This window comes from Aegilops tauschii, chromosome 6 (assembly GCF_002575655.3).
Source record: "Aegilops tauschii subsp. strangulata cultivar AL8/78 chromosome 6, Aet v6.0, whole genome shotgun sequence".
Taxonomy (NCBI): domain Eukaryota; kingdom Viridiplantae; phylum Streptophyta; class Magnoliopsida; order Poales; family Poaceae; genus Aegilops; species Aegilops tauschii.
In genome coordinates, this window is record NC_053040.3 from 404,048,540 (window position 1) to 404,069,425 (window position 20,886).

The 20,886-nt window shown below is 45.8% G+C and overlaps 1 protein-coding gene across 1 annotated transcript; it reads right to left on the reverse strand.

The window, feature by feature from the left end:
• Window positions 1-16,377: 16,377 nt before the first annotated feature.
• On the reverse strand, window positions 16,378-17,529 carry LOC109761181 (fasciclin-like arabinogalactan protein 1). The gene has a single exon (XM_020319981.4). It carries the CDS (start codon window positions 17,428-17,430, stop codon window positions 16,645-16,647), a length of 786 nt encoding a protein of 261 aa, XP_020175570.1. The 5' UTR covers window positions 17,431-17,529; the 3' UTR covers window positions 16,378-16,644.
• Window positions 17,530-20,886: the final 3,357 nt, after the last annotated feature.

A 20,886-nucleotide genomic window follows, 5' to 3' on the forward strand; every position in this document is an offset into this window, starting at 1 on the left:
GCCGCTCCCTTGCGCTTCACGTCCTTGGCCTTCACTTTCTTCTCCTCCAGGTCGGCAGCTGGGAGCTCGAGAAGGGAAAGGCGCCCTTCCTCAGCCCTTGCGCACTTTGTCGCCAGGTTGAACAGCTCCAGGGATGTGCACAGCTCCTCGTGGATGGCGAGCTCCTCCTTCATCTTGACGTCGCGGACGCCATGGAATAACACAGAGAGGATGGCCTCATCCGTCACCTTGGGGATCTTGAGACGAACGTTATTGAAGCGCTAGATGTACTTCTGGAGGGTCTCCCCTGGTTGCTGCTTGACGCGGCGCAGGTCACCCGCGGCCGGAGGGCGGTCGCGAGTGCCCTGGAACTTGGCAACGAAGCGGTCGCGCATCTCGTTCCAGGAGGAGATTGAGCCTGGAGGCAGGTTCAGGAGCCAAGAGCAGGCACCATCCTTGAGAGCCATGGGGAACCAGTTCGCCATGACTTTTTCGTCGCTGTTAGCCGCCTCGATGCTCAGTTCGTAGAGCTGCGGGAACTCCGCGGGGTCGGGGGTGCCGTCGTAGCCCGGAGGCAGGTCTGGCTTGAACTTGTCCGGCCAGGCAACGCTACGCAGCTCGGGGGTGAAGGCGCGGCAGCCCGCGGTGGCCACCGGGACCCTTTGCTGAATGGAGCCTGGCCTTGATGCCCGCGCACCGCGAGCGCAGGCAGCGCACGGTCTTGCCGTAGCGGCGCCGGGAGCGCAGGAGCGTTTTCTTGCGGATGAGGCACCTCTTGGCAGCTTCCTTCTTCACGCACAGGCGCCCGACGCGGTGGGTCACACCGGGGGGCCGCACGCCTTGGCGCCAGGGCACCGTCTTGGGGCAGAGGTGGTGGGCGAGGTGCTCCATGAGCCACGTCGCCCGCAGCTGACAGAGGGCGAGGCAGCGAGAGGGACGACACAGGGGAGCCCCCCGCGGCGCTGACAAGCTCGGCGATGCGGTCGAGCCAGTCCTCGTAGAGGTCGTCGATGGGGCGGTAGCGCAGGAGTTCACGCGCCATGCACAGTGCGGCCTGCGCGTCCGTGGGAGCGCGACGGGCGTGAGACGACGTGCCGGCCGGGGTCAGTGCTGGAGTGGCGATTCGGCCGTCCCGCCGCACCAAGGGGTGCAGCGAGGAGGCTTGCTGCTCATTCCCCGCCAGGCCGGTGACGCCGTTGGCGGTAGGTGACGGAGAATGACGGGGTGGCCCGCCGACGGGAGCCGTCTGAACGATGCGGGCGGCCCGGCGCTCAGCGCGAGCTCGCCGAGCGTCCGCCATGGAGACGACGAGAAGATGGGACGCGGATCGACGGAAGGCAAGCTCCGGCGCACCCCTACCTGGCGCGCCAAATGTCAGATCTCGGGTTCTGGCAAAACCCTCAAGGTTCGAACACTGGGGTGCGCACGAAGATCTCTCCCTACCGAATCACGCCCTCAACCTCGCCACGATCTCTCAGGCTAGCTCGACGAACTCGCAACACAAAGACACAAGATTTATACTGGTTCGGGCCATCGTTGCGGTGTAATACCCTACTCCAGTGTGGTGTGGTGGATTGCCTCTCGGGCTGAGGATGAACAGTACAAGGGAAAGAACAGCCTCCTGAGGTGAGGTGTTCTTGTGCTTGGTGGGTGTGGGGATGGATTGGATCTAGTCCAAGATGAGATGGCTAAGGCTCGGTTCCCATTGAGATGCCTCCTACTGTGGTGGCTAATCCTATTTATAGAGGCCCTAGTCCTCTCCCCAAATATTGAGTGGGAAGGGAGCCAGCAACGGCCAATTCGAAAGGGGACAGCTAGTACAAGTTATCCTGACAAAAGCAGTCTTCGCCTGCCAAACGCTCTGGTGGTAACGCTGCCTTGGGCTCCATGGTGACCTCCGTCCTGCTGGTCTTGGTCTCGTTGCACCGATATGGAAACCTTTGCTTGACGCCTCGGTACTCTTCGCCTGCGCTTGCCTCCTTGGCACCAAAGAGGAAGCAAGGACGTTGTGCGTGCTGGTGCCCGCCTGGCCTCGGTCGTCATGGCTTACGTCAAGAGAACCTCGCGAGGTTTGCCTTGCCTTGATCTCTCCGCCCCTCGTGAGCCAGTCTGGGGAGGCCGCTCCCGAGGAGGTCTTGTGTCGTCCGCCTCGCGAGGCTTGGCCCCTCGCGAGGGTCTTGAATGCTTGTTGGTGAAGATGGGCCGTACGGGCCCACTCGCAGAGCCACGCCGTGGGCCGCAGGCAGGCAAGTCTGGGGACCCCTGTTCCCAGAACGCCGACAAAGCAAGAGAGAATTCCTTCAAAATTTTACTAACTCTCAAATAAATCTAAGTGAAGCAAGAGAGCATTCCTTCAAAAATACTAAAGCACATCGTGCTCAAAAAGATATAAGTGAAGCACTAGAGCAAGTCCATAGCTCATAAAAGTTTAAGTGAAGCATAGAGAGCAATTCTAACAAGTCATGACATAATTTTGGCGCTCCCAAATAGGTGTGTCCAGCAAGGGATCAAGACTTAAAACACAAAATAAAACAAGCAAAGACTCATATCATACAAGATGCTCCAAGCAAAACACATAGTATGTGACGAATAAAAATATAGCTTCGAGTAAAATACCGATGGTCATTAAAAGAAAGAGGGGATGCCACTCGGGGGCATCCCCAAACTTAGTTGGTTGCTCTTTTTTGGATAATAGCTTGGGACGACGGGCCATCCCCAAACTTAGTTGGTTGCTCTTTTTTGGATAATAGCTTGGGATGCCGGGCCATCCCCAAGCTTAGGCTCTTCTACTCCTTATTCCTTCATCCATCGTAAGATAACCCAAAACTTGAAAACTTCAATCACACAAAACTCAACAAAACCTTCGTGAGATCCATTAGTGTAAGAAAGCAAATCACTACTATAAGTACTGTACCAAAACAATTCATATTTTATTTTTGCATTATATCTACTGTATCCCAACTTTTCTATGGCAAAAATTCATCAAAGAAAACCATAGAGCCATCAAAATAAGCACACAACGCAAAGAAAATAGAATCTGTCAAAACAGAATAGTCTGTAGCAATCTGACTATTTCGAAAACTTCTGGAACTCCAAAAATTCTGAAAAATTAGGACGACCTGAGAAATTTGTATATTAATCTTCTGCAAAAAATAATTGGTATTTTATCATGCTCTGGTAAAAATTGAGAATTGTTTTCGTGAGCGCAAAAGTTTATGTTTCTTTTTTCAGCAAGATCAAGCAACTATCACCCAAGAAGATCCTAAAGGCTTTACTTGGCACAATCACTAACTAAAACACAAAAAACACAATGATAAAAGTAGCATAATTGTGCAAACACTCAAGAACAGAAAGCAAAAAAGCAAAAATAAATTTTATTCATTGGGTTGCCTCCCAACAAGCGCTATAGTTTTACGCCCTTAGCTAGGCATAAAGCAAGGATCTAAGTTTTGTCATCCTTCTTATTAATTTACTTAGAGGTATTTTCATCATGGGGTTTTGTAAACACAACATAAAACATATTATGCATAGAAACCTTAGTGTTCCTAAGTTGGTGTTCATCATAACCTTTTTGATTCCCCGCAACAATCCAACAGTAATGTTGATTGACAATTTGAAATTATTGAAAACTTGTTGGATTATATCTAAAATGGGGACTTCCTTTTTAAGATTCTCATCAAAGATTTTATTATCCCCAAGCAAATGTCTTAAAGGATAGTCACTATTGTAAAGAATTTCATCTATCACAAGTTTTTTCACGATTCATACCATAAAAATCGAAGATTTCCCTAGCTTCCCGTATTATGTAGTCAAACTCATTCATAAGAACGAGAGTGGCCTACTTTTTAGCCCTAGGATTCTTTATAACGGGGAGCTCAAAAACAATCTTTGCAAAGTAGGATGGGTACGAATAAATTTACTTTCAAGTTTCAGAACTAGTGCTCAAATAGCATCCGCATAGGATCTAGTAGTTTTGAGTATAGGAGCATCATCAAGACTCAAATTTCCCACACAATTGAAAAAAATTGGATACGTTCTTTTCCCATAACGTTCCCTTGCCCCAAGATAAAAGTTTTAGCATCCAGATTGCCCGTACGTCCAATCTTAGGAGTTAGGCCATCATCTGTTGGTGCCATACCGAAATCACTCGTGATTGCAAGCAAAGGATAGATCTGACAAGAAAAAGGCGAACGAAAAAGAGAGGCGAATAAAACGGAAAATTTTGTGAAGTGGGGGAGAGGAAAACGAGAGGCAAATGGCAAATAATGTAAATTGCGAGGAGATGAGATTTATGATTAGGAACCTGGTATATGTTGAAGATCCTCCCCGGTAACGGCGCTAGAAATTCCTTTTGATGTCGCTTGAAGCTACGTCGGTATTTCCCCAAAGAGGAAGGGATGATGCAGCACAGCGGCGGTAGGTATTTCCCTCAGATATGAAATCAAGGTTATCAAACCAGTAGGAGAACCAAGCAACACAACGTGAACAGCCCCTGCACACAAATAACAACCACTCGCAACCCGACGTGTTAAAGGGGTTGTCAATCCCTTTCGGATAACGGCGCCAGAAATTGGTGTGTGGACGGGAGAAAGTTGTAATAGATTGAATAAATAGATCGCAAATAAATAAAAGTGCAGCAAAGTATTTTTGTATTTTTTGTTTAGTAGATCTGAAAATAAATGCAAAAAAATAGATCGCAAAGGCAAATAATAAGAGAAAGAGACCCGGGGGCCGTAGGTTTCACTAGTGGCTTCTCTCGAGAAAAATAGCAAATGGTGGGTGGACAAATTACTGTTGGGCAATTGATAGAACTTCAAATACTCATGACGATATCCAGGCAATGATCATTATATATGCATCACGTCCAAGATTAGTAGACCGACTCCTGCCTACATCTACTACTATTACTCCGCACATCGACCGCTATCCAGCATGCATCTAGTGTATTAAGTTTATGGAAAAATGGAGTAATGCAATAAGAACGATGACATGATGTAGACAAGATCTATCTATGTAGAGATAGACCCCATCGTTTTATCCTTAGTAGCAACGATACATACGTGTCGGTTCCACTTCTGTCACTGGGATCAAGCACCATAAGATCAAACCCACTACAAAGCACCTCTTCCCATTGCAAGATAAATAGATCAAGTTGGCCAAACAAAACCCAAATATCAGAGAAGAAATAAGAGACTATAAGCAATCATGCATATAAGAGATCAAAGAAACTCAAATAACTTTCATGGATATAAAAATATAGATCTGATCATAAACTCAAAGTTCATCGATCCAAACAAACACACCGCAAAAGAGTTACATCATATGGATCTCCAAGACACCATTGTATTGAGAATTCAGCGAGAAAGAAAGACATCTAGCTACTAACTACGGACCCGAAGGTCTACAAAGAACTACTCACGCATCATCGGAGAGGCACCAATGGAGGTGGTGAACCCCATTCGAGATGGTGTCTAGATTGGATCTGGTGGTTCTGGACTCTGCGGAGGCTGGATGAATATTTCGTCGATGCCTTTAGGGTTTCTGGAATATTGGGGTATTTATAGAGCAAAGAGGCGGTCTGGGGGGCACCCGAGTTGGGCACAACCCGCCAGGGTGTGCATGGGCCTCCTGGAGCGCCCTGGTGGGTTGTGCTCTCCTCGGAGCACCCCCCAGGCACAGCCAGAGCCCATTATGTTCCTTCCGGTCCAAAAAAATCTCCGTAAAGTTTCGTTGTGTTTGGACTCCGTTTGATATTGATTTCCTGCGATGTAAAAAACATGCAGAAAACAACAACTGACACTTGGCACTATGTCAATAGGTTAGTACCAAAAAATGATATAAAATGGCTATAAAATGATTCTAAAACATCCAAGATTGATAATATAACAACATGGAACAATAAAAAATTATAGATACGTTGGAGACGTATCAGGTATCGCTGCCACCATCTGCCTTAAATAGATGGGCTTGCTCCCTCGAGCGACACATCAGAGTGGCGCCACGCGGTGTCATGAATGCATCTGCACCGAGAACCGTAGGATGCGCCCGTCGGACCATCGATCTCTTTGTGTGACCATGTGGGCCCTTCCGGTCTGTCCGACGTGGCGGGCGTCCCCAGGTGCATTCGGGCCTCCCCATATCCACCCCAGATATGTGCCGGATATGGGGAGTGTTGGTCAGCACGGGCCTTCGGGCCGGTTATGGGGAGCCCGGTTGGGTGTTTTTTCTGTTCGTACACTGACCAGGCAGCCCGTCCGGTCGTTTGGGGCGGGTATGGGGAGTCTGGTTGTAGATGCTCTAAGCATCCATAACTTGATTATCAAGAGATCTATCTATCAAGGCCTTCAACATTATTTCACTTTGATTGAATCAATTTCTTTTCTAAATAGAGGTAAAAAATCATTAATTAATAAGAAGAGAGTTATCTGGTTTATCTGTAGAAATCAGTCAAAAATTGTCATAGAAGGCAACCAAGTCACAACCCTCTGAGGCAAGAAGACTCCTTGCAAACCATAAGGCCACACAGCTACAAAGATAACCACACAAACACTCCCAACTCGCCACTCCTACAACACACCGATATAGGAGTCTAAACATCACAAATGGACCCCCTACATTTGTGATAACTTGAGAAAAAATTGGCACATGTAAGGGGCACGTACAAAACCATGATGATAGGCCAAGACACCAAGTGCCAGGGAAAATATCTGGTGCACCGGATCTTGTGTGCTACCGATGCACCGAGCTTATATTGTACTTTTAAAATATTCAAAAAATTCTGAAAAAAACACTCACACAACATCAATGTAGGTTGTCACAAAATTTGAAGTTAAAATTCAAAACCTAACTCAAAATTGAAAATGAAAAATTCAACATTGAATAATGCATAACATAATTTGAGCTTTAAATTTGGCCCATTACCACACTGAAGTCAAATTTGTCATTTTTGTATCTTAAAAAATATTTTAATTTTTATACAAAATTTTATGACATCATACATTAATGTTGCGTCAACATGCTAGATTTTTTTCCAGATTTTAAAAAATATTCTATGGCATCCGGTGCACCGGTAGCACCACAAGTGCGGGTGCACCGGATACAATCCCTCCATCAAGCAACCGCAAATGCCTTGCCTGGAGTGCCACCCTTATTGCATATGCACTTCTCTGATTTTATACTTCAAGATGACGAATCAAGGGATTGTGCCACCTCTCTTGCTCTTATCTCTGATGACCTTCACCTTCGGCATACAATGACACTCCCTCCACTCTCACATGTAGTTTAGCCTCGAGGGCTCCATTGTAGTTAAACAGTAGTCAGTAAGCTATAAGTACGGTGTTGCCGTCCGCCCGTGGGAGCATACCAATCCCAGCATATCCCTCTCGTTTGCTTCCACAAATGAACGTCGATCGACATGTCAAGCCAGTACTGTGTTCATGTCTTAGACATCACAGATGTGGGATTATTTCATTATCTCGCTGATTCTGAGACTACAGACATGTAGTGTTGGTCAATGTACCCAAACCTATTCATTCAGTGGAGTATCCTTTATACTTCGTGGTCAAACGTATAGCTAGCAAAATATTTATTTTCATGCAACAATGACCGGCGGATACTATTAAATAATCTATATTTATTGTACAAGATATGTATGCTGCAAAATTAAAACTCTACATATTAGAACAACTTTTAATTTATAAACGGTCAATTCCATTCCCCCCTTTGTCCCAAGCTCATCTTTACCCCTAAAAAACAGTGCTCAACAATACCCCTCTTTCGTTAGATGGCGTTATGGAAATACTCCTCCGTGCCGTTTCCGTCGGATCAAAGGCCTTTGACCGTCTCCGAACCGTTTTCTAACATTTTTACCCTCAATATGTCTGTCACTTAAGGGTGGGACCTGTAACTTATTTAAAAAAGCAATCAGGTCCCTGTAACTTTTAAAACAAAAGCAATCAGGTCTTGTATCATTTTTAGAAAAAGCAATCGGGTCCTTGCAATTTTTTGGAAAAACTCAATCGGGTCCTTGTGGGCATGGCGGGGCCGGCCGTGCTATTGTTGCTTGCGTCCCTTGCTGCTTGCACCACTAGTTGTCGCTGCTACTTGCGCCACCCGCCACCGCTGCTGCTTGTTGTCGCCTCGCCGCTATACTTTCGCCGCAGCCGCACTGATGCTTGCCGCTACTGCCTGCTGCAGCTTGCGTCGTCGTCGCGCTGCTGCGTGCCACTACTCCTGCCTGCTGCTCTGGCGCCGCCCACTGTCGTCGCTGCTTGCGTCGTCGCCGCGCTGCTGCTTGCAAGAAAGCTCGCTCGAGGGACTGGAGAGAGAGCTCGCCGGAGAGATTGAGAGGAGAGAGAGAGAGAGAGTTCTATTTTTATTTTGTTTTTGTTGGGTCCCATGTGTAAATAGTAGAGATGAGAGAGTTTTTTTAACTTTCTTCGGGTGGGTCCCACCTGTAAGTAACTTAGGAAGCGACGGGTGCAAATGTCCAGGGAACAGACCATTGACAGTCAAAGGTCGTTGACCAGACAGAAACGGCACGAAAGGGTATTTTCAAAATGGCACCTAACGGAAGAGGGGTATAGTTGAGCATTGTTTTTATTTAGGGGTAAAGATGAGGTCGGAAAAAAGTTAGGGGGAAAATGTAAATGTCCCTATAAGTTATAATATGGTGTATATTTATATAACTCATAAATATGGCACATGTTTTGTGCAATTAAAACATGTGATGTTGGAGTTTAAAATCCCAGTAAACATTTTTAACAACCACATTCACGAAACATTTCTTGCATCATAGGTGATGGATGCTATCTCATTTCCCTTTGATCATCATCAATGTTGTGGTTCTCCCCTAACCCTTTCCTCTTCAATTCATATATCTCAAATAAAAAATTTCACTCAACCTCCAAAGATTGTTCAACAAACAAAAAAGATTGTCCCCCAAAACTTTTGTTTCATCTATGAAATATGTTCTTGGATTTAAAAAATAATATCATGTGATTCGCTAAAAAATATTCGCAGAATTCACAAAGCATTCACATTCTTGGTCAAATGGATCAACTCCTTTGTGGGGGTTTTATGTTTTCATCAAATAAAAACATTGCTATGACACAACTACAATATCAGTGTGCAAAAAAAAATGTTAATTCAAAATCTGGTAAACTAACATCAATTGATTATTTTGTGGCTAAACACATAAAAGCTAAAAAGGATATAAATGATAAAAGAAAATTGTAAATACTAAAAATAAAATGGGCATTTTTTTCTAACGAAACAAGTAAAAGGGAAAGTAATCAAAACGAAAAGAAGGAAATAGGAAAAATGCTTTCTGCAAGTGAAGAAGAAAAATATCGCCTAAGGCCAGTACAGAAGGGAATGGAAAATGGAATATACATGTAGGATTATTCCTTCCCTCTATGTATTAGGAATTCTGGAAAAATATTTGTCACTTGTTCTTTTGGGAAAAATATTTGTTGCTGGTGGCCTATGGCAATGCAATCATAGTTTAGATACGCTCTTGGACGGGCTAAGACAAGTGGTCCTTAATGGTTATGGTCCAATAACATCACTTTTTTACTTTCTTGTTTTTGAGATTTTTTTTAAAGTATTACCGATTCATAATTTTGTTTAAACAAGTTTAAAAAATAAAAAAATGTTCAAGTATCTCCATATTTTTTTGTATATACACAACAAAATTTGCATCTCATGGCTAATTTTTTTTGTAAACTAAAATATATATTCATGTATTCAGAGAAAAGAGGTTGTGTATTTCTAAAACAAATTGTGCACGTATTAATATTTGTTCATATCATTCAAAAAAATGTTGAAGCATTTTTCCAAGAAACAACAAATTCAAAAAAGACAAAAACAAGAAAAAGGAAACACTAATAGAAAATAAAAGATAAAAGAAAACAAATAAAGTTAGAGAAATGCTACATCCACAGAAGCTTGCGTAAGGTTTACTGGCTGATACTGACTTGCCAAATTGGATTAAGGGGAAGGGAGGGGGCCCACCCAAGAGAAATCCAGTGGGGTGGAGAGAATTAGACAAAGGGACTGTCACACTCCCGTAAAAGGCCGGTCGGTCTAGCATTTTTTTTAATAAACTTATATATACAAACAATGTAAGAAATAGAATACCCTAAAAAAATGTAAGAAATAGAAATGGGCCATGCCAAAGATGACAGAGAGTTCATGTTTGGTCAATAAGCTCGGGCATTGAGTGCTAAACAGGAGGCGAACCCTATTTAGGGATCTCTTATGTGTCGCGTTCTGCAACGTAATTTCGAGCAAACGCACAGCAGAGTCCGCCATGGGCCGGTCCAGTAGTGAGTATCCACTCTAGCACGGGATCAAAAATCCAAAAAGGGTGTGCGATTGCGAGTCGGCACGTCTTGAACATGGGTACATATGAACCCGGTTTAAAAAAATATACTTTAAAATGTGTTTGTTAATGTCAAAAAATTCAAAAAAAATTGCGTACATATTCACAAAATATGTGCACGGCACAAAGTTTTGTGAAAAAAGTCTTTCTATTTTTCTCGGTAAAAAAGGACAAATTTTAGTGCTTCTAAATAGCGTTCTATGAAACAATGTTGTATCTTTCTTACACATGCCACAAATAAAGTTGTTGTCTCGTGATACTTTCTGCACGCACATAGAATATGGAGATGTCCGCGTGTATCTTTTTCCAAAATATTTTGGCATTTCAAAATGTGTTTTTCAAAGTGGGTTCATATATACTCGGGTTCATCCATGCACTTCCCATGCGATTGCTTGGTATCGAACTAGTGACATGCTGTAGGTAGCGCATACCTTTAAGAACTATCAACTCGTACGGACATGCTGTAGCTGAGTAAAACAATACTACAGGAGAACTGTAGCTACTGCAATTTTTTCTAAAGTTCAAACTTCAAAACGTTTTCTGAAAGCATGCTTTCAGAAAATGAAATTTTTATAAACACTTAAACATTTTTCTAAAAAAGCCGAACATTTTTTCAAATGCGAAACATTTTGAAAAATAAGAACATTTTTTTTTGCCAACATTTTTCAAATTTACGAAAATTTCTTCAAAATCGCGAACATTCTTCTGAAAGCGCGTATATTTTCTAAAGTTCCAAATATTTATTTTATAACGTGGACATATTATGAAATTTACGAACATTTTTTTTCAGATTTGTGAACATTCTTTGAAAACGCAACTTTTTTATTTACAAAGTTTACTTAAAGCACGAACATTTTTTAAAATACAGTATTTTTTCAAATTTGTCAACATTTTTTGATAAAATGAACATTTTGAAAATTAAAACATATTTTTAAAATTTGTGCACGATTTTTAATTGTTATTTTTGGAGAAATTTTTTATTAGGGAAAACATTCAAGTGAAAGAAAAGAAAAAAGAAGAAAGAAACAGAAAACGAAAACGAAAATGAAAAGACACAGAAAAGAAAAAACGAAAAAGGAAAAACCTGAAAGAAAACCAGCCACAATAAACAACAACAAAAAAGAAACACCGGTTAGAGAACCTTCTAGAACATTCCCAAACCCAGTAGAAAACCAACCGCAATATCTACACCAACAGCTAAAATGTGCCTTGGCCTAGCCGAGCGCTTCGGCTCGCTCGCCTCTGCGAAGCTTCCTCAATTTGATGCAGAATGCGTCAATTAGGGAAGCAACTAGTTGACGAGCGCTCTTTTGGAAGCCTCACAACGATCACTTGCGCGTGGACTGAGAGCACTCCACTTGGCGCGCTCTTAGCCGTCGTCATGTGTCGTGCTCTGGGCGCTCCTTTCGGATTTTTTCTGCACGTGTTTTCAGCTTTTTAAGCGGGTTTTCTTTCCTGTATTTTCGACTTTCCAGTTTTCCACCAGTCTTCCTTAGCTTTTCAGACAAAAAAAATAGACTTTTTTCCCGTGAAAAACCTATTTTTTTTGCTTCCGCGAAAGGCACGGTTTCACTTCCACGAGTGGTACGGTTTTGCTTCCAGAAAGGCACGGTCGTGCCTCTCGAAAACCAAAAAACGTGTTATATATTTTTTTTTCGCGAGAGGCACGGCCATGCCTCTCGGAAACAAAAAAACGTCTTTTCTGTTTTTTTCTTCCGCGAGAAGCACGGTTTTGCTTCTGCGAGACACGATTGTGTTTTTGCGAGAGACACGACCGTGCATCTCGAAACCGGAAAAAGATGTGTTTTATGTTTTTTTTTCTTTCGCGAGAGGCACGGTTTTGCTTCCGGGAGAGGCATGGTTGTGCTTTTCGCGAGATGCACGGCCGTGCCTCTCTAAAAACGGGGTTTTCTTTTTTATTCCTCCGCTAGAGGCATGTTTTTGCTTCCGTGAGAGGCATGGTTTTGCTTTCCCGAGAGGCACGGCATGCTTCCTTCGGAAAAGGAAAAAACCATGCTCCCGGTTTGTTTTTTTTTAGTTTTTTCGTGAAAAAAAGTTCATCAAAACCTATCAACATTGGATCTAGTTTTGAAGAATTCGATCCGAGAAATCCAACGGTGAGAACGATGTGAGATTTGGACGCACGGTTTAAGAGATAAAACGTTTTGAATTAACGGGTCTAGGAAAAAGGGAAAACTCACAGGTTGTGACAAGTGACGCACATGCAGCGCGCCACTTGTCCCAACCAAAAAAGGTGGGAGTGATGTTTGCAAGGAGTACTCCTCAATTAGTAATTTCGATCAAATAGGAAATCCGCCCTATTTAATCGTACATGGCACATACCCCTCATTCTAGTTCCTTCTTAATGGGTTGGCCCATCTAACGGGAATACAACGTTTCTGTGTTAGAACCTCCCTCCCGGTTTTCGGTAGCTTCCCAACCGGTTTATGTGTGTTCTTTCTAGTTTCACTTGGTTTTCTTTAATTTTCCGTTTCCTTTTTTCAATTCACTTCTTTTCCAAATTTGTGAAAATTAATAAAATTTGTGACTATTTTTAAAATTCGTAAACATTTGACAAATTCATGAAGTTTTTTTTCCAATTGATGAATATTTTACATATTCATTAAGAGTTTTTTCCAATTTCATGCAGTTTTTTTCAAATTTGTGATGAATTTTCAAATTCGTGAACATTTTCAAATTCATGATTTCTTTGAATTCAAAAAAATCATATTCATGAACTCTTTAAATTCATGTATTTTTCAGAATTGATGAACATTTTTCAAATTTACAAAAAAATCCAAATTCATGATCTTTTCTGATTTCAACAATTTTTAAATTCATGGACTCTTTGTAACCGTGAACATTTATTCAAACCTGTGATTTTTTTTCTAAAATTTCACCTGTCAACTGTCAGTGTTTTTTCTGTGTGAGGCAGCGGATGAACGAAAAAACCAAAGCAGGGCCGAGCGAGCGTTTCTGAGCGAACGAGCTAGCATACTGGGCCGCGGCCTACATAGGCTCCCCACAAACGCTGCTTCGCCAATCGGTGCCACAAGCGCCAAACAGGCACTCCCTAAACAGAACTTGCCATGCTCGGGCATAGCGTGGAGTAAGCCGAGTTGTGGTTTGGGTCATGTTTTCGTGCCTCGAGCGGTCTCAAAATGGCATCATCTTACATTTCTAAAAAGTTGGTTACAATTCTCTTACCATACAAAGTGTCCACCTCAATGTCCTCAATAAGGCCATACATTTAGGTCTTCTTTCTCACTAAGCCATGCAAAATCTGCTACATGAGCAAACTTATAAATTATAATTATTAGTCTATGCATGTAACGCTGCCACATTGTTAGTAATCCTCAGGGCCGGCCCTGAGGGGGGGCAGAGGGGGCGGCCGCCCCGGGCCCCCGCGTAGGAAGGGGCCCCCTGATGGCCTGGTTCCTTGTGCGTGCGCAATGTAACAGATCGATTCTTAGGAAAGGGAAAAAGGTTACAGCGATTACTTCTCGGGTTGTCGCACGCGCAATCTTCTCGCCTTTATTCCATATCTTCACCGTTGGCAACAAATCAGCCCGAGACTCAGCCTTGTCAAGGTTGACAACGCCTCAGAGATATGTACGAGGCCGTCTAATTATGGTTTCCGGCTGCAGGGCGCGATTAGTGGAAGAAGGTATTGCAAGTTTCCAAATTCTCATCAACCACTTCTTCAACGCAAATCCTCTCTTTTTATAGTATCGCCAGATCGTTCATTCATTCGCGAAGGTCATTCTCATACATATCACATTCTCAAACTCTGATTTCTTGTTTTGTCTGGGATTAGAAAGAGGAACTCTTCGTGACTTGTAAGCATCAGCAATATTTTGCAATTTTTAATTAGCAGTGTTTTTAATTTCTTGTACTATCATATGTTTGTGTGCTAGTAATTAGTAAGATTGCTAGTATCCATTTGGTAATGAGAATAAAAACAGGCATGTGAGTTGACCGAGTCCTCAAAAGGAGCATAGACGTTTTGTTATAGCAGACACGAATACTTCTACTGCTCGGAATTCAGAGGGACTAGCTTTAGTTACTGCTGAGAAACAACCTAACTAAAATTCTTAGGATGCTAATATATTGAGTAAGCACCAAACTATTACTTATTCACCTAGTAATAAAGGTGTTTATTGACAAGAGCGACAACTTTTACTGTGAATGTTTATGACCCCAAAGTTTTTGAATAATTGAGATGACAAGGCAACAAACTATAGTGTATCGACTATTTATTTGCAACTGAAATAGAAAAAATTACTCCGTTTATGTGGCTTTAGGGCCCCCTTCTGTTGTCTTGCCCCGGGCCCCTGAAATCTCAGGACCGGCCCTGGTAATCCTTCACTTTTTTTAAATGATATGTTTGTGTACTCCACCTAAAATTCAACGGCGCAGCAAAGCGCGCTTTTGCTTCTAGTTTTTAACAGTAGTTCAAAATTTTTTATTCTATTCTTAGAGACTATTTTATTGATTTTCAAGCATATATTTTTTTTCATTAGATTAAGTTATTTTTAGCAACTATTTATGCATTTTTTAACAAACCTCAACAACGCGCGGCGCATCATTTAGTTTCTTCTAACAAAATCATCCTATGTTAACTAAAAAAATTAAACTGCAAAAACGTCTTATATTTAGTTTCAAAGGTTGTACTTATCATGCATCTGATTTTGTCTCCGGTGCTCAATGTAAGGTGTACATGCGACGAGGGACGAGAACATCATACATCCAAATCCCAACCCCGGCCGCAGTATCGATCACGGTACACATGCAATGCAGCTGTGCAACTAGTACCGGTCTACAAAGCCGGAGAGGGCATGGAAATGCAGGCAAAGCTAAAGCCGGAGCGTGCGTCCGTAGGATCTTTCCGTCTACGCACAGGCATCCTACACATGCATCCCAGCTCACCCTCTGCGCGCAGGAACCCTCTTTGTTTCACTTTCACCGCCCGGCCCTTTCTCTTTACTGTTCCTACACGACTACGGGCGTAGGCTCCTTTCAGCAAAGCGGCCTCGGTGCACAGCCCTTGCAGGCAAGGCAGGCCTTTTCCCGCGAGATCGATCCGAGGCGTGCCATGCAAGCAAATTAAGACCGCCCCCGACCCGATGCGATGCCATTGCAGCCTTGCCGGTTAGATTTGCTTGATGCCTCTCGATCGGCCGATCCGGCCGACAAAGCACACGGTAAAGGTAGCTGTTGTATTGGTGATCTTTCGCAACCTAGCTGAACTCGCGTCACAGCCTCTGGATCGGTCTTGAGATCAGCCTGAAGAAATGGGAGTTTTTACTAGGAACTCGGGATGATCGGCCTAAACCCTAGACACAGTCACTCTGCTCATTCAGAGCTCGGATTTGCCAGATCGGCGGTGCATGCATGCATGCATGCAAGGATGCGTGTAAGCAGTGCCACATGGCTCGGGAGGATCACGTCGGGTTGGAGCGGATCGTACTCCACTCTCGCAGTCGCGGGCATGAGGCATGCATGTGCTCGGCTGTCCCAAATATGCTCGAGATGCAAAGAGGGCGCAGAGGCCAGCGCCAAAGGCTGTCGGCCTGATCCGGGCAAAGCTAGCTAATCGATAGATTCCGCGCTCAGTTGCAAGCACTGCGGTGCGGTGCGTGCTGACTGACAAGACAAGGCATCTTGCTTACGTAGTTGGAAACTCATAGTGCATTACGGGCATACTCGTATCAGCGCTCGCACTTGGTAGGAAGAAAGAACACCTTGATCATTGGTCCTCTAAAAGTTGTTATTTTCGACACTTATATGGAAATTCAGAGTACAAGTTTGACCATCAATTTTGTTTCGATCATTCTATGTCTTATGAGAATAAGAAAACATGTTACAAGACAAATTGGAATAAGACGACAGATTTACATAACCGAATGAACTTGTAGCTTGCAAAACCCCCGATTAATATACGTATGCAGCAATTACTACAGGAGAGTATACCCCTGAAGATTTATCAAAACAAAACAGTAGCTAGCTAAAGCTAGGCAAATGTATAATGCATTTCGGTAGACCAGTTTATAACACCAGCAGATCTGGAGTCTGGACTAGACACACTAGATGAATCAGGACACATACCTGCAAAGCTCTCTTGGCAAACAAAATGAAACTACAAGAAAGTTTCCAACGCATCAACGACCTAGCAAATTAATCAAAGCACTCACCATATCCCCAGTAATACTGACACGTGCAGGAACAAGATCGAGGAACCCAACAAACAGCAACTCACAACACACAGCCTTTATCAACCTTCAGACGCGCACGACGATCTTGATCGCCAGCAGGAACGCCAGAGCCAAGGATAGCCGGCCGGGAGCCGCGCTGATCGCGCCGTTCTTCTTCGCATGGTTCTCTCGTTCGTCGTCCCCGTCGTCCGCCGAAGGCGCGTCGGCGGTGTCGTCGGCTGACCCGGTCCCTTTCTTGGTCTTGGGCACGACGTCGGTGGCGTTGTGCCTTGAGGTTGGAGTTGAAGTCTCCGGCGACGAGGGCGCCTCGGCGGCCGGGGACGACATGACGGCGCCCACCTGCAGCACCGAGATGTTGTACGGCTCCTCGTGGATGGGCTTGACGAAGAGCACGCTGGTGGGGCGCGCGTCGTCGCCGGCGTCCTGGGGCACGAACGCCACGCTCCCGCCCCGGCGCTCTGAGATCTCCACCATGCCGGCGCTGCCAGGCGCGTCGCCGGAGGCCTGGAACAGGGTGGACACGTCGGCGGAGCCGCCGGGGAGGCGGTGCAGCTTGTCGTGGTCGTAGTAGTCGACGAGGATGTGCAGGGAGAGCACGTGTCGGAGCGCTTCCCGCGGGAGATGACGCGCCCTGAGCGGAGCCATGTCGGCGTCGTCGACCGCGAGGACTGTGATGGTGTTGCGCTCGTTGATTTCGTCCGCAAGGCCCGTCGTCGTGAGCAGGCGGCTGAACTCGGACATGTCCCGGCGCGCCGCGAGGATGGCGGTGATGTTGTGGGTGGCGTGGCACGTCGGCCACGTGGAGAGGACGAGGAGGAGGAGTACGGCGAATGAGCTCGCGGTGAGTGACATTGTTGCAAGTTGCAACGTACGTGTGGCTCCCGTCTGGTGTTCTTGGGAAGTATGGCTCGTCCGGGGATGAAACAGGGCGACGAGTGTTTAATCAAACACGGCGACCTGCACCTCGGGTGCCCTTGGTTTTATGGCACATGGTGGCTTGCCGGACGAGCAAAGTCTATTTTGTGCTGAAATTGGCCACCGCTTCTATTTTCTCGTACAGTATTAACTTGGCTTTCTAGTTTCTAGTTCTACTGCTCCTGAATGAGATGTGTAAGAGCATCTCTAGCAGACCCCGTATAACGCCGACCCGCAAAACGCGTCTGCAGAGTCAGACCCCGCAAGACCCGTATAAAAGGATATTCGCAGAAGATACTTTTTTACGGGTCGGCTACCCGGGTCTGCTCGGGCACCGCCGCGTCGACCGCAAACCGAAAACCCCCAATAAGCGAATTTGGCAGCGATTCCGACAAATGAGTTCAAATTCAAACGATAAAACATAATTCGCGCGCAAATGAAAGCATAGTTTTGTAAGACAAACACAAAAGGACTTGCAAAAGCGACGACCATGTCCTTGATCATCTTGGTCGCTCTTCACTCCGCACCACCTCCATCGAGGTCATCGCCGCCCCCGAATCCATCGCCGGCACTTGTTCCAACTCCGGCACCAAAATCACCGGCAGGCGCACTGAATGCATAGGCGATGTTGGTTCCAAATCCCGATGAGAAAACATCGTCGGCACTGTAACATGCACCGGCCGAAGCAAGCATCCTCCTCTTCAAGATGTCCCTCCTTGCCATATCATGCCACTCTTTGATGATGTCGTCCATGTCATTGCGGTTCAATGTCATGATCCTATTCTCTTCGGCAAGAAGCTTGGACATGGCTTTGTTCTCAGCGGCACGTGCTCCTCTCTTCTCAATGGCCGCCTTGCGCAACCCCTCGTCCTTGAGCAATTGCCACTTCTCTTGCTTCTCCCGTGCTTTCTTCTCGGCCAACTCTTTCTTTGTCTCCAATGTCTTCGCTAACATCAACTCATTTGATTGCACCATGGCATCTATCTTTTCCCGCAAGCTCGATGCTTCGTGTTCCCTCTTGATCCTCTCCTTTGTCTTCTTGTCACCATCGGGCTTGTTCAAGTTTCTTGGGCCATCATCATCTTCATCTTCATCCATGTTCGTAAGTGAACCTCTCTTCGGTGGGGATTCCTTGTCAATCAACTTCCACTTCTCGCACTCTTTGAGCATATCCCAATAATGCTCTAGCTTAAAAAAATGCCTTCGGAAGCTTCCATGTCTTTGTATCTTTGTTGGGCAATTTTGTCCTACACAATTTAAACAAAGTCAAATGATGCAATCACTTCATATGATGCAAATGATGTGCACAACTTGGGACGTGAAAACGAACTCACATAGTCGGATTCCACGGTTCCACTTGGAGGTGCATTGCGTACTTGTTTCAAGCAAGCTGCCCAGCGGCTGCAAATCGGCTTGATCATGTCCCAACGCCCTTGGAGTGACCGAAAGGTCCGTGGTGTCCTATTGGGATGCTTGGCCATCATGCGAAAGTATTGATCTTCGATTCTTTGCCAGTATCTCTTGGAGGTTTGAGATGTACCCGTGCAAGCATCAAGAGACACCACACTCCAAGCCTTGATCAAGATTTGATCTTCCAAGATCGTGTAGTTCCTCGATCTCACGTTTTTTTGCTTGCGCTTCCTCATATGCCCCCTCATCTACCTCCTCTACTTCATCTTCACCACCGTGATCATCCACACCACCCTCCATTTCGTTGTAATCGAAATCGGCGAACGGGGCTTGATCGATGTCGACGGCGTTGGTGTCCAACAAGTTCACGAACTCGGCAGTGGCATTGTTCGAACCACCGCTACATTGAGCGACATCAAGTCAAGAACAACCACAATGCCGAAAAGAGAAGCAGGAACAAGAGATCGAAGATGCATACCTTCCGGCCATTTCATCGAACACCTCGCCTGCGGTGGAACCAGCGCCGTTGAACGGCATCGTCGGGGAACATCTCGCCGGGGCGGAGGGAGTGGACGAAGGCGCCGGCCTTTTCGTAGGAACCTTCTTGGCGATGGCGGGGGCGACATGGCCGGCGACGAGATCCGCCGGAGGGGATTGCGCGTGCGCGACCTCCACGGTGACGAAGGACGGGTGGGAGGCTTCCATGGCCGCGAAGAATGGCGGGAAGATGGACCAGAGCGTGCGGTGCCGGGGCAATGGCGGCGGAGGAGGGGGGGGGGGCGGGAACGGTCGCGCAGAAAATTTACCTCATGCCAAATCTCACTACGGATAGGGGACGAGCTCGGGTCGGCCTCCCACCCCACGAATCTAAAGGTTGAGGGCGAACTTTTGCCGCGCCCCGCAAAAACTTTTATGGGTCAGACGCGTTTGCGGGGTCTGCTCGGGCAGAATTTTCCGCGCCGACTTTGCGGGTCGCTGCCTTTTACAGGGTCTGCTAGAGATGCTCTAAGATCATCTACAGCCGGATACACCAAATATCTACCCCTTAAATTTCTATTGATGTGATCGGGCGTGTCGTTGGACAGTGACGGTCACACCTCAAATATTCGTTTTCACACCATATACCTCAATTAGCAAACCCCAAATTCATAGTACACATGCATCATGAACTTCCGATATAGCCGGGCGTCCGACTTCCGGCTACTACATCAAAACATGACATTGGGCTATCAAAATTTGGCATATTCAACATACATACTAATATATGGACAAAGACCATCCACGGTTGCCCTTGCTGGCGCTTTGTCGTGGAAGTACCGCTCGAAGATGCAATATAGATCAAGCCAGATCTCCTCTTCGCTGGAGTTGTCCACCCTGTCACTGTCCTCCTTCTCTTCTTTGGGGGGCAGCCCGACCATGGCACGGACTGCCTGGGCTTGCTCTCGGCTGAGGGCGTGCGTCTTCCTCCCCTCCCACTTCTGGAGGGTGTGGACATGGATGGCTTCCTCTTCCACGACAGCACGCACCGCCGCATCCGTCGCCTCCACCACATCGGCAGCGAGGAGGACCTCGCGCTCCATCGCCCTTTGCTTGTTATGGCATGCACATCGAGCTAGTAGCACTCATACTCCAGTGAACCGGAGATGGTGCGGAAGATGGGCCTCAAGCTTCCAGCACCGACTAATTCGAGCGCCAGTTTCCCCGGCCCAATGGATTTGGGCTAGACAGACTCCGACGTTGGTCGGACACTCCTTCCGGGAGTGGCGGAGGGCCATACGGGCGGCCATTGCCTCCTTCGGCCCGCACGAGACGACGCCCTACTCGACGGATCGGGAGTGGTTGGAGTCAAATCCGCTGCCCGACATGTCGCGGAGTATAGGAGATCGTTGGGAAGTGACCTGGGGCGGATCAGAGTGCAGTGCAGTGGAGCGGAGTGGCTAGGGTTTGGTACAGGGAGCAAATGGGGATGAATATATTTGGGGT